General features: G+C 51.7%; 1 protein-coding gene across 4 annotated transcripts in view; it reads right to left on the bottom strand.

Annotated features, from left to right (window-relative positions):
• MYH11 (myosin heavy chain 11) overlaps nt 1-14,009 on the bottom strand; it is a 112,286-nt gene that overhangs the window by 12,427 nt on the left and 85,850 nt on the right. For all 4 annotated transcript variants that reach the window (XM_026003166.2, XM_026003167.2, XM_026003165.2 and 1 more), the window contains 11 exons: nt 11,956-12,087; nt 11,649-11,855; nt 10,610-10,747; nt 9,516-9,639; nt 8,540-8,711; nt 6,737-6,949; nt 5,222-5,366; nt 3,445-3,651; nt 1,983-2,087; nt 1,743-1,895; nt 1,282-1,530 (listed from right to left, as the gene is read on the bottom strand). In XM_026003166.2, the coding sequence (XP_025858951.2) occupies nt 1,282-1,530; nt 1,743-1,895; nt 1,983-2,087; nt 3,445-3,651; nt 5,222-5,366; nt 6,737-6,949; nt 8,540-8,711; nt 9,516-9,639; nt 10,610-10,747; nt 11,649-11,855; nt 11,956-12,087 (1,845 nt within the window). The remainder of the gene's footprint in view (nt 1-1,281; nt 1,531-1,742; nt 1,896-1,982; nt 2,088-3,444; nt 3,652-5,221; nt 5,367-6,736; nt 6,950-8,539; nt 8,712-9,515; nt 9,640-10,609; nt 10,748-11,648; nt 11,856-11,955; nt 12,088-14,009) is intronic.

The raw sequence follows: 14,009 nt of genomic DNA, 5'->3' as shown, positions 1-14,009 counted from the left end.
GTCAGAGTGACACTTAATCCCACCAGGAGCCAATAATTGTTTTTGTTTTTTCATGGCCACTCAACGCTGGCTCTCTAAAGCGCCCTGTGAGCTGGAGTAGGGAAAGGGTGAGTGTGTGCATACACACTGTGCATGCACACACACACTTATTCCTCCACTTGGAGGGACGGTTCAAAGAACACTCTGTCCTGATGTTAACCTCATCTGCAGAGAGCTCAGCGTATTATACACTGAAACATCCAAAAACCAGATTTCTAGAAGTCACCAGAGACAGGTTAGTAATAGGGGCCCCCTAAATAGCAGTCGCCACAGAATCCTACACAATAGTGACAGGAAAATAAAAAACGTGATCTCAGGCCTTCAAACTGGGAACAGAGCAGCAGAATGGAAGCAGTGAGGACAGGCTGACCGCACCAAGACGGAAACTGGAAGAGCCTGCACGTCACCTAGAAGCCTGGTACTCTGGGCCCCCATGCCTCTGGTGCTGGCCTAGCACAATCCCCAAATTGATTTTTAGGACAGTCCCCAAGTCACTTGCAAACCAAATGACATTTGCTAGATTTGAGTAACATATACAAAGTTGGTATTTAGGGGTGTAGGCCACACAGGTATATGCATTTATCAGCACTCAAGAGAGTGTACGCTGAAGATTTCTGCATTTCCACATAAATTTTTACCTCACAAGAAGCAAAATTGTATATTAAACGAGAACTCTAGCTGATAGTGTTGAGGTATGGAGGGGGAGGGCTGTAATTTGCTTTGAAATGCATCTAAAAGATAAGATGCCATTGACAGCTGCAGTTTATCCTTATAAATAAACATGTAATAAAGCATGTTTGGTAAAACACTGATGATCGAATCCAGGTGTTGCCTGTTTCATGCTTTGAGGGTCGCACTGTGCTAGAAATTCTCCAAAATGAAATGTTAGGGGAACGTGGTTATCTAAAGGGTGGAAACACTAAATTACTTGGAATATTCAGGAGGTACTCAATAAATACTTGCTGAGTAAATAAAATAAGTCTCATTCCAGGGCTAGAAACTAAGGCATTGGTGGGGTCTCGGGCGAGCATCACGGTGGGGGGCACCTGGCAGTTATGCCCGGGCACTGCCGCCGTCCTTGAGCCTCACATTTCAGGGTCACCCAAGGCAAGCTAGCTTTCCATAGCTGCCAGCACAGCAGGGACTGGGGTGCAGGTACACAGCAGCCACACCGGCTGCCTCACAGACCCACCGACCCCAGCCCATGTCCTCGAACACAGTGGCCCACCCTCCAGCCCTTACCTGATCGAACTTCTTCTGCTTCTTTTCCAGGTTGGACACCAGTTGCCGCTGGTTGTCCAAATCGACGACCAGGTCGTCCAGCTCCTGCTGAAGCCTGTTCTTGGTCTTTTCCAGTTTGTCATAAGCAGCTGCCTTCTCTTCGTACTGCTGGGTGAGGCCTTCGATTTCCTTCTGGAACTTCTTCTTGCCCTCTTCCAAGGCTTCCACGGTGCTGGCAAAGTCCTGCAGCTTCTTCTTCGAATCGGAGAGCTAAAACGGCAGTGCCCAGGGTCTGGTGAGAGGAGGGCCATTGGATGATTCCCATCCCATACCCCCACCCCTGGGAAGAGACCGCTTTCTCCTCGTTGGAGACATTCAACATCAGGGGGAGCCAGTGAGTCAGTGCTCTACTGGAGCACAGCCGAGCTCCTGATGGGCCCTCGCGGCTTAGACCTAGAAAAGCAAGGACACACAGCCAGCACCTGGATGTTCAGAGTTGAGATGTGGCGCTCCAGGTTCTGCTTGGCTTCCATCTCCTCGTCCAGCTGGTCCTGCAGGCTGTTCCTCTCATCCTCCAGCTGGCGCAACTTGGTGGACACGTTGAGTTTCTGCCGAGTTTCTTCTTGAAGCAGCTCCTACAAAAGGACACACAGAAGTCCCAGGGGCCCACACGCAGGAAGCTCCTACCCCGGGTCCCTCTGGGTGGGCGGCAGGATACCCACCTGAGTGTCCTGGAGCTGGGACCCAAGGGACGCCACGTCCTTGGCCAGTTTTATGGCCTTCCCCTCAGCCTCGTTGAGCATCCCTGTGACACTCTCCACTTCGTTCTGAGGATGCCAAGAGACTGTGATTAGAACCTCCAGAGCGGGACCCTTATTAAGCTAGAGAAGCCCTCTTAACTCACATGATAGGTCTTGTGGGAATCCACTGATTGAGAAATACCCGAGCCATGATGGGGCTGATCACGGCAGTTCCGTGGCTCCCACAGAAAGTGTGTGCGATGCCTGGTTCTAAGAACCTCTTAGAGCCCCAAACTCGTATTGCACTCTGTTCGCACCAAATAGATCCTGGGTCCTTGCCAAGGTTGGCAAAAATGAAACAGCAGGTTCAAGAGCCCGACACAGAGCTGCTCTGGACTCACCTACTCCCTAATGTTGGAGAGGAGGATACATACGGCACCTCCGCTTCCAGGGGCCCTTTTACCACCAACCCTCTTCTTCCCCCCTTACTCTTTGCCCTTTCATTGGCCCCATGGCCAAAACCAGAGATGCAGGAGCAGGTCCTTTTGGAGGTATCAGCCTACCATCCGTCCTCTTCCCACTTACAATGAGGATATAAATGATCTTGACTCTACTCCTCTAGGACATCGCTTATGTTAGGATAGCAGAACCCCTGCTCTCCACTGCTTGTGGGGAAAAAATCCTATTTAATGCTCCCCTTGCCCCCTTGTCCCAGACTGTAAGCACATTAAATATTTATCGAAAGTCTGCCTATATTCCATGAGTGGAAGTCAGGCCAGACATCTCGTCAAAGCTACATAAGACCAAAGACAAACAGACCTTGTGATTGCTCATCTTAAAAACTATCAATGGCTTCTTGTCACTCAGAGTAAAGACCAATGTACATATAATAGGACCTGGAGGACCCTGTGTCACCCGGCCACAACCTACCTCTCTAGTCCCACTTTATACCATGTTTCCCCTGCAGCTCAGCATTCTAGCTCTACTTCTGTGATCTCTCCTAATTTCCCACTTACCCCTGGGCCCTTGCACATGCTGTTCCCTCTCCCTGCTAGACTTCTACTTATCTCAGACTGTACTTCCTTCTCAGTGAAGCCTTTCCCGACTCCTCCTCCTCCCGCAGACCAGGCCGCTTGTTACCTACCCTTACTACATCATTTTACATTCATTCATGGGATTATAAATGCCTTTCCCTCCCTCAGGTCAGAGTTCTGTCGGGGTAGGGGCAGGGCCTGTGTCTTTCTTGCTGTTATATCTTAGCTTGGCCTGCAGCAGATACTCTGATACTTGTTGAATGAGCAGATGAAGGTCCCTGCACACTGGAGCATGCAACAAGAGGACCACCAACTTGCTTTTCAGCAAGAGAGACTTCAGTTAGCTGGGAATAGCTTCGGCCCCCACGGAGCTGGGACCAGGGGGGATGCTCGCTGCGTTGCCGCCTCACCTGCAGCTTGTGGACCTTGTCGTTGAGCTCGGCCCGGGCCCGCTCCCCATCGCTACACTTGGACTGCAGCTCCTGCAGCTGCACCTCCAGCTTCTTCTTCTTGTGTTCCACCTCCTGCTTTGCCTGGTTCAGGACCCGCAGCTCACCGGCCAGGTCTGCGTTCTCCTTCTCCAGTGTCTGCTTATTCTTGTCCAGGTTGGCCTTGGCCTGGGCAGACAAACAGAGGGGAAGGAAAGCATCACAGCTCTGACCAGGAAAGCATTTTGAGATGGGAGCCCACATTACCTGGCACACCACTTGCTACTGTTTCCCCCAACCCCTCCATCAGGTAGGTTCCAGGGACTCAGACTTGTCCCCGCAGGGGAGGAACATGGCAACGTGGCGGACACACAGCCACCACAAGACTTTCTGTATTCTGTTTTTCTCAAGCTCAAGGTGACAAACCAGCATTCCACGAGCTACATCCAACCTGCTGTCACATCCTGTTTGACCTATTCTTGGTTGCCAACATTTTAATAAAGAAATGTTACATAGAAATCTGAACTCCAGCTATTTTTTTAAATTTCATGTTCTAGATCATGACAGGTGATGGTTATACAAAAAAGCATAGATCTATCAAAATTAAACTATACAGTTAAAACTGGTGAGGTATACAGGTAAAAATGCATATACGTCAATAATTCTGACTTTTAAAAAACAAGAGGAGCATCATACTCAGTGGGGAAAAAACAGGAAAGACCTCCCCGAAAGGCAGGAACAAGACAAGGTTGTCCACTCTCACCACTTTCATTCAACAAAGTACTGGAGGGGGAAATGCACTTTGTAGGTACAATTAGCAAAATCTTATTCGTCCAGAATACATAAAGTATTAGCAAAATGTCAAAGGCTAGTATTCAGATCCCATTTGACAAGAGGACACAAAGAAGTGTCCTTTTATTCATCAGGAGGGTGAGGGGGGCTCTTTTGGCACTGCACTCTTCCAAGAGCAGTCCTAAGACTGCTTGTATGAGGCTGGAAGACGGGGCCTGGAGATATGCATGTTAGCAAGGCCACAGGGGAAATGAAATGAATTAGTGTTTGTAAAGCAATGAGACAGTATCTGGCACACAGTCGGGGCTACAGAAGGGATGGCTGCCATTATTTTAATGTGCAGGAAATTTTCAGATTCTGATAGAAGTAGCCATAAACCAGCTCACCTGAAGGTGCTCACTACATCACCTCCTGAAAGAATATTCACCTTGGCCAGTGACAGAAACAAATGCAAACTCCAACAATTTTTAGGTAGTGCTACCCCCATTTAGTCTAGCTTCGGGGGGAATATCTAGAAAGTGCAGGGATGTGGGAAGCCATAGCACCGAGGGTGATGGAGGTGATTCAGATCTTTAGGGATACAACCTGGACGTCGCAAGCTAGGAAGTTCACCCCACATGGAGCCTGCTTCTCCCTCTGCCTCTCTGTGTGTCTCTTATGAACAAATAAAATCTTTTTTAAAAATGTATTTACGTTAGAGAGAGAGAGCCTGCAAGAGAGAACATGAGCAGGGAGGAGGGGCAGAGGGAGAGGGAGAAGCAGACTCCCCACTGAGCAGGGAGCCCGATGCGGGACTCGATCCCAGGACCCCAGGATCATGACCTGAGCTGGAGGTAGACGCTTAACCCACTGAGCCACCCAGGCGCCCCGCTGTTTGTCTGGGTCACACAGACCCTGATATGTAGCTATTTGAAGCTGCGTGCACGTCGCTGTTTTGCATGTGGTCCCCAAAAAGATGATGACGTACCCTCTTGAACTGCTCCAGCTGCTCGGTGAGTTCCTCCACTGCCTGTGTGTGCTTCTGCCTCATTTCCTGGACCTGGGCCTCATGGGACCGGGTCTCCTCATCCAAGGCCTTCTTTAGCACCGTCACCTCCTGCTCCCTCTTGGCCCTGGACAGAAAGAACACAGTGGATGGCCATTGAGGGGAGAATGGGGCTCCCCTCAGCGCTGTGCAGAGGAACAAGAGCTCTCCCAGGACCCAGCGCTGAAGTCTCCATCCACCACCAGCCCTCCCTGGCTGGGTGACCTCGGCTGAGTCACCTGACCTCTCTGGACCTGGCATCTCCTCAGCTGCAAAATGAGGAGCATGTGACCGCCCAGAAACTCTTAAGACCAGCAAAAAAAAAAAAAAAAAAAAAAAAAGTAGTATTAGCTCTTATTATTGAGCACCTACTATGTGCCAGGCTCTGACCTAAGTTCTTCATGTACATCACCTCATATAACCTTCAGGGTAACCCTCAGAGGCACATATATTAATTTTTCCAATTTTACAGATGAGAAATCTAAGGCTAAGAAAGGGTAGGCAGTCTGCCCATGTTGGTACAACCACCACGTGACAGAGCCAGAATCTGAACCCACATGGTCAGGTGTTTAAACACTGCACTGGGCTTTCCTGGATCATGGGCCAGGTGGGAAGGGAGCAGAATATCGTGCTGGCTTCTAAGCGCAGGTAAGGGATGTGACACAAAACCCAAAGTGTAGGTAATCAGTCTCAGCATTAGCATTGCACCTGATGCCAGATGCACTCAAAATGCATTTGTATAGGGACACCTGGGGGGCTCAGTGGTTGAGCACCTGCCTTCGGCTCAGAGCATGATCCCAGGGTCCTGGGATCGAGTCCCACATCGGGCTCCCTGCATGGAGCCTGCTTCTCCCTCTGCCTATGTCTCTGCCTTTCTCTGTGTATCTCTCATGAATAAATAAAGTATTAAAAAATACATTTGCATATGCGTTGAGTGAATCAGCAACCTACTTTCACTAAGGTCAGCATGCATTATCTAGCAGGTGACCAGTTTTTGTTGGGGGACGGGTTGTGTGTTTGCGTTGGGGTGCTTTTTTGTTGTTGCTGCTCGTGTCCGTTAGCCTCCAACAATCCAACAAATGTTGGATCCAACCAATGTTTTTTTACAACATTTATCACAAAACTCCCACACACACTCTTGGAGACTGGAACCTGGAGAATTATTTACACACATAGACACACACACGACAAGGATAGGAAGGAATACCCCAAAACATCAGCCATGTTGGGACTAAGGATGATGCTTTTGGTGTCTACGTTTCTATAGCTTTGAAATGGTCCTACTACCGTGATGCAAAATAAGATGAGACAGGACTGTGCCTCTCTTAAAGAGGGTAACTGTAGGGCCTGAGCAAGCCAGGGGTTCAGGATGTGCCTGGGGGTTGCCCCTTCTCCACCGGCCACCCCATCGTGCGGTGGGGAGGGGGAGCCGCTGGGCTCCGCGGGCCGGCCTCCCACCTGAGCTCCTGCTGGGTGGCCGTGCTGTCCAGCGTGTCCTCCAGCTCCGTCTTCAGCGCTTCCAGCTCCTCCCCCAGGTCCCGCTTCTGCTTTTCGGCCTTGTTTCTCGCGGCCCGTTCTGAGTCCAGGTCCTCCTGGAGGTCTGAGATGTGACCCTCCAGCTCCCGGATCTTCTTCAGAGCATTGTTCTTCTGAGCAATTTCATCATCGAGCCTGCCGGGGACAGATCACCAGAGTGAAGACCCCCGGAGACCTCACAACGTGGCCAAAAATTGCTTCCTGGGACCAGTTACTCATGTTCCACAGACATCAAAACAAGTCCCACCCACGTCCCTGAGACACAGTGGACCGCTTCTTGCTAGGCCAGGACTGCTTGCAGATTGGGACCTGTGTGATGTCAAAAAATAGGTTGTGAGGTGTGTGTGTGTGTGTGTGTGTGTGTATGTGTGTGAATGCAAAGCATGATCCCAGACGAGCCAGGTGCCCAGTTCACACCAGGAGCTTAATAGAGACTTTGTGAACACTGGACAGTTGTTTCTCCTCAGCAGCTACTTGTTTTCCTTTCTTTCTTTTGCTCAAACAGTGGCATGGAGCCTGCTCCAGGTTCCATGCAAAGCACTTGGCCAGGCGTTGCTTGGAGAGAGATTAAAACCGGGCCCCTAGTGTGGGGGACGCGGTGACTGTGGGGTCAAGGTGGGGGATGAGAAGCATTGTCTGAATGGCCTGGCGTGCATTAGGAATCTCATGGAAACAGCTCCCTCCTGACGCACGGTGGAGCTGGCCTCTTGCTTTGCTGTGATGGATGGAAAGGGAACAGCATGAAAGAGGGCCCAGAGGCAAGATTCCTCAGGACAGGGGGAGGTGAGCACCCAGGTTGTACTGAGTTTGGGAATGAGGAGAACTAAGAGAGAACCCTAAATGGTCAGGTTAGGGTTAGGCTGTGCAGGCGGGAAGCTGGCCTTCCCTGCACAGACCAGCAAGGTCTTCCATGCGGGTTCACAACCCAGGTGATGGCTCTGGCCCGTCACCCTAGCGCCGTCCTGTAGCACACACTGGAGGAGGAGCTGGCAGGGGGATTGGTCAGAAAGTTCTGGGGCTGAGACCCCAGCTCTGCCTCCGAAACACGGTGTGATGGTCACATGTTCCCTCACCTCGCCCCACACACCACTTCCTGACCAGTGACATGGAGATCACAGGAGTGTACCTAGCCAGGTGCGTGTGAAGACACTGCCTGGGAAGAGCCTGGCACACAGTGAACAGGAAAGTCACCACCGTAGCTGCTGGATTCTCAGTGCGAGCCCATTAGCGTGAACCCAGCCGGGAGCTGGGGGAAAGGCAAATGGGGTGGTGCGGGGACAGGTTTCGAAGGGCCCATGGGGTGTGAGGGCCGCTGCAGCCCGGGGATGGGCGGAGAGCCAGCAGCAGAGTAAAGGGGAGACTGGCATTCACAAAAAAGACCCTCCAAAGGAGGGGCAGGAGGGTCGTCCCGGCCTCAGGCAGGTGGTGCTTGAGAGGCCAGTGGAACGGACTCTGTGCACAAGTGTAGACGAGGGAAGGCCTGGACATGGAGAGGCAGGCATGGAGGAGGTGGAGGGGAGACGCAGAGAGAAGCTGAGCTTGCGGGGAAGAGAAGAAAGTCACTGGCACGGCTCTGGAGGCGCAAGCAAGACAGAGGAGGCACCCAGCAGGACGGAGGCCTGCCTGGAGGAGGAGGAGGAGGAGGAGGAGCAAGGTGGGGCCCGCTCTGGTCCGGCGGGAGCCCACGGGACACACGAACACGCACAGCGTGTTCAGCCGGGCTACCTGCCCAGGGCCGCCTGCAGCTCCTCCTCCTTCTTGGCCAGCTGCATCTTGAGCTCTGCGATCTGGGCCTGCAGGTCAGCTATCTGCTCGTGGAAGTCACTCGCCTCCCCTTCCAGCTTCCGCTTCAGCTTCTCCAGCTCCTGCCGGCTCTTCTCCTCCTTCTTCAGCCGCACTGCGACGAAGCCAGGGCCCCTCAGCAGGTGGAGACCACCAGAAAGGCGCCCGGAGGACAAGCCTTCCTGCTCCGGCAATTCACATACACACACGCTCATGAACACACACACTCATGAACACATGCACAAACACACACATGCATGAACACACATGAACACATAATAACACATACGTGCACAAACACATATGAACACAAACACATACGTGAACACAAACACATACATGCACGAACACACATGAACACACAGTAACATGCATGCGTGAATGCACATGAACACACACAAACATGAACACATGAACACACACAAAACATACACGCATGAACACAAACACAGTAACACATACACACACGAACACAAACACATACACACATGAACACACATGGACACAAACACACATGAACACACATACTCAAACACACTCATGAACACAAGCACAATAGCACATACGTGCACAAACACACACACAAAACACACATGTGTGAACACGCATGGACAGGAACACACAATAACACATACATGCATGAACACACAGGAACACACATAACACATACATGAATGAACACAAACACACAAACGTGAACACACACACATGCACACATAGCCCTACAGGCAACAGTTGCAGCCCAGACCACTATCTTTTTCTTTTTTTCCAGACCACTATCTTGTGGGAGAAAGCCAGTGCCGATGAAAAGCACCTCCGTTATGACAGGTGTGTTGGCTGCAGGAGCCTGGAGAGGCTCAGATTTGCTCTCTCATTTTAAAACACCCATCTAACACCCTCCTCAGGGTAGCCAGCTTACCTTCCAGTTCTGAAATCATAGATTCATGCTTATTTTTTAGCTTGGTAAGATTCTTGGCCTTTTCTTCCTCCTCTGCAAGATTCGTTGTTAAGTCACTAATCCTCTCTTCGAGGAGTTTTCGCTCCTTTTAGGGGAAAGAAAAAGAAACATCAGTGATTTTTTTTTTCTTTTTCCTCTTCTCTGGGATCTACATTGCATTTTTTAGTCATTTCTAGAAAAACAGTTGGAAAGAAAAACCTGCATGAACACCAAATACAACCTCTAGTTTCAAAAGGATAAAGAGGAGTTCCTTGATGGTTATTCCTTAAAACCCAACTATGTGGGACGCCTGGGCGGCTCAGTGGTTGAGCATCTGCCTTTGGCCCAGGGCATGATCCCAGAGTCCCGGGATTGAGTCCCACATGGGGCTCCCTGCGTGGAGGCTGCTTCTCCCTCTGCCTGTGTCTCTGCCTCTCTTTGTGTGTCTCTCATGAATAAATAAATAAAGTCTTAAAAAAAAACCCCAACTATGTCCCATCTCATGTGACCTCTGCCCCTCATACTTCATGTTCCAGGCAACCGTGCCCTCATCTCTCTCTGCCACATGCTAGCTCTTCCCTGCCTCAGGGCCTTTGCACAGAGAGGACCATCTGCTGGGCTGCTTCTTCACCCCCTTTCCAACTACTCTTCATTCTTCAGGTTTCCTCATCATTGTCACCTCCTCCAGGAAGCCTTCCCTGAATACCTCGCTTCCATCCCCTAATGATCTATTTTTATAGTATGGTGAATGCAATCTTCAGGACCCTGATTGTGATGGTCATTAATGGGTAGGTGTAGGATTATCTATCCTGCTTCCCTAGAGTATGAGCCCCACCAGGGCAGGGCCCACCTTCACCACACATGCCTTGCACCCCAAACAGGGCCTGGCTCACAGAAGGTGCCTGGCTGACCTGTAGCTCAGAGAACTACAGGGAGCCTGAACCCAGTGGGGCTGCCTGGTGGCTACCGCCCAGAGTGACCTACTCACCCCGGGTGTCGCAAGGACTTGTCCAGTTTGGGCTGGAGCCCTTAACCCCGTGGTCCTGCCATGTTAACCCAGACACAGCCCCACTCACTTTTGACAGCTTATTGTTCTGGTCATCCATGACCAGAATATCGTCCTCCAGTTTCTTGATCTTGGCCTCAGCCGTGACTTTCTCGAGCTGTAGCTTCTGCCTTGCGGCTTCCTCCTCCTCTAGCTGTTCTTCTAGGTCCTTTGGGGGGAGAGAAAAGAATCACAAGCCTCACTCCCAACGGGGTTCCTCCCTTGGAGCTTGGGGACCGACCCGTGCAGAGGCCGGGCCTCAGGGCTCCTGTGCACTAGAAATAAAGGGTTTGGGAAACCACTGGCCTCATGGAGCCTCAGTCTCTCCATGCATCAAATGGGGAGAGTCAATTCCGTGGTGGTTTCAAAATGTGTCCGTGAATTCTCTGGTACCCCTCCCTTCGAGAAGCAGAGGCTAATTCCTCTCCCCATCAGTGCGGGCTGCACCCAGGACATGCTTCTAATAAGATCGGGAGGAAGCGATGGAGTGTAACCTCCGAGATGAGGCTATGAGAGGCATTGTGGCCTCCTTTCCTGTTACCTCTTGTGATTCGCCTCCCACCCTGGGGGAAGCCAACCAGCCACCGTGTAGCTCTAAGGAGAAGCCACCCAGCCCCGCCCCAGGGAGAAACTGCGGCATCTTGACTGCAGCCATGGGAGCAGGCCACACAGACACAGGTCCTTCAGCCCTGGGGTCGCACCCCGACTGCATCCCCGTGACAGACTCCAGGCCAGAACCTCCCAGTGGCCGAAGTGCTCTGAGGTTCCTGACCGTGTGACGTCATGCTTTGTTATTCCGAGCTGCTAAGTTCTGGGGCCCTTTTGGTCCCATGAGGACAGCCAACTAATGCCACCGCCCCTTAGCCGGGGCTGCTAGGGGGATAAAAGGTGTTTGCACACGGAGGGCAGGAGAAGGGAGCCGCCCAGGGGACCCGCGTTCAAAGCTGTGCCGGTCCTCTCCAAACTGCACCCCCCGGGGGGGGGCCATACAGGACCACGCGCACCTCTAGGCCTGCAGTGGGGGTCCAGTGACACGGCGCACAGCGAGGGCAGCCCCTGCAGGGCCTTACCAGCATCTGCTGGGCCATCTTCTTCTTCTCGGCCTGCAGCTGCTGGCCTCGGTCTTCCTCCTCCTCCAGGCGGGCCTCCATCTCGTGCAGGATCTCCTCCAGTTCCTGCTTCTTAGCCGCCAGGCGGACCCGCATCTCCTCGGCCTCAGCGTACAGCTCCGTCTCTGCTTGCAGCTGCTCCTGGAGCAGGTTCTTCTCCTCAGCCAGCTGCACGTGGGGAGCAGGGAGGTGGCCCGTGAGCCCAGCGGGGACACGTGTGCTCCCCCCCTCCCCCGTGCATGGCCCCCGCCAGGCTCCGGCCTGCTACCTGTGTGTGCTTCTGCTCCAGCTCCTTGAGCTCGTTCTCTGCCTTCTGCTGCCGCTCCTTGGTCTTTTGCAGCTCATCCTCCTTGGCCTGCATCTCCTCCTCCTGCCGTGTCACCTGCAGCAGGGGCTTCACCTGCGTACACATGGTCAGCCGTCACTTGCTTTTGTGGCACAAGGAAGAGATAAGCTCTCCTAGCAGCTTAGATCGTGGTTCCCAACTAGGGGCCATCCCACACCAAAGGGACACTTGGGAATTTCTGGGGACGGTTTGGGCTGTCCCAACAGGGGCAGGGGGATGCCACCAACACCTAGTGGGCCCAGGCCAGGGATGCCGCTGCATGCTCTAGAATGCATGGGACAGCCCCCACAACCAGGGATTATCCATCCCAAAATACCAGGAGTGCTGAGGTTGAGAAACCGTAAATCAGAACCGAAAAACAGGTGCACAGTGTAAAGGAAAAAAGTCTCTCCTTCTCCCACTTTGTCCTTTTCCCAGAGAGAGAAATTATGCTGACGAACTGGCGTGTTCCAAGGAGAAAAGGGAGAGAAAAATCTATCACGTTCTACACCCCCCATCAAGGTCATTACACGCATCGTTGGCATTTCCCGCCAGTCTTTTCTCCTACATGCTTAAGAAATACGGCCGAGATCACGCTGTCCAATTTAATATGTCGCTCCCATTAGTTAAAACCACAAGATAACTACTGCCCCATGCTGCCCTGTCAGCTTCACAACTTTGTTTTTGGATAGCTGCCATTTCCGCGGACTGGAAGCGGTGAGAGAGGGCCTCCCTCCCCGCCTTGCTCCCGGCTTAAGGGGAAAGCTCATAGGTTTCTCCCAATAAGGATGATGTCAGCTGTGTGTTTTTCATAGCAGGCCTTTATGATGTGGAGGTATGTTCCTTCTAAACCTACTCTTCTGGGTCGCCTGGGAGGCTCAGTGGTTGAGCCTTTGGCTCAGGGCGGGATCCTGGAGCCCCGGGATCGAGTCCTGCATCGGGCTCCCTGCAGGGAGCCTGCTTCTCCCTCTGCCTGTGTCTCTGCCTCTCTCTCTGTGTGTCTCATGAATAAAACAAACAAGCAACACAAAACAAAACCTACTCTTCTGAGGGCTTTTCGATAGCCATCATTTTTAAGAGCTTAAAAGTCTCCCATGGATGGATGAGTCTGTTGGGCCTTGGGCACTGATGTTTTGCTACTGCTAATAAGACCATGATAAAGGAGAAAAAGTAAGTGGTAAATATCAGAAAGGGAGACAGAACATGAAAGACTCCTAACTCTGGGGAACGAACTAGGGGTGGTGGAAGGGGAGGTGGGTGGGGAGTGGGGATGACTGGGTGACGGGCACTGAGGTGGGCACTTGACAGAATGAGCACTAGGTGTTATTCTATATGTCGGCAAATTGAACACTAATAAAAAATAAATTTATAAAAAAAATAAGACCATGATAAATGCCCTCAATTCCTGATTTCCATTATAGCAGATGGCTTTCTTAGGACAGTTTTTCAAAAGTTGGGTCAATGAAGATGAAACCTGCCAAAGCAGCTTCCCCTCCCTGTTTTTTTTTTTTTTTCTTAAGATTTTATTTATTTATTCACAAGAGACACAGAGAGAGAAGCAGAGACACAGGAGGAGGGAGAAGCAGGCTCCCTGCAGACAGCCCAACTCAGGACTCGATCCCGGGACTCCAGGATCACGCCCTGAGCCAAAAGCAGATGCTCAGCCACTGAGCCAGCCAGGTGCCCCCCCCTCCCTGTTCTTGATCGGGCTGACTCCTAACTCCTGCGTTCCAGCCCTCACCAGGCACCAGAGAAGCCTCTGTTGTGTAGACTCCGGCTCCTTCTATGCACTTACCCTACTTTACTGTTAGGTATTTGTTTCTGTGTTTATTTGCTCAGTGTCTGCTCCCCAGCATGTCTAGAATATTCATAAACCAGAGCCCATGATGGCTGTTCATCGCTGTATCCCCAGCACCTGGCATGTGCCTGGCACACAGCAGGCACCGGATATTTATTTGCTTGATGAAAAAGGTTTGTGCCAATTTTCACACCCAAAG

Source organism: Vulpes vulpes, chromosome 3, assembly GCF_048418805.1.
Source record: "Vulpes vulpes isolate BD-2025 chromosome 3, VulVul3, whole genome shotgun sequence".
Taxonomy (NCBI): Eukaryota; Metazoa; Chordata; class Mammalia; order Carnivora; family Canidae; genus Vulpes; species Vulpes vulpes.
Note: the sequence above shows the minus strand (reverse complement) of the source record. Positions and strands in the feature narration are given on the sequence as shown.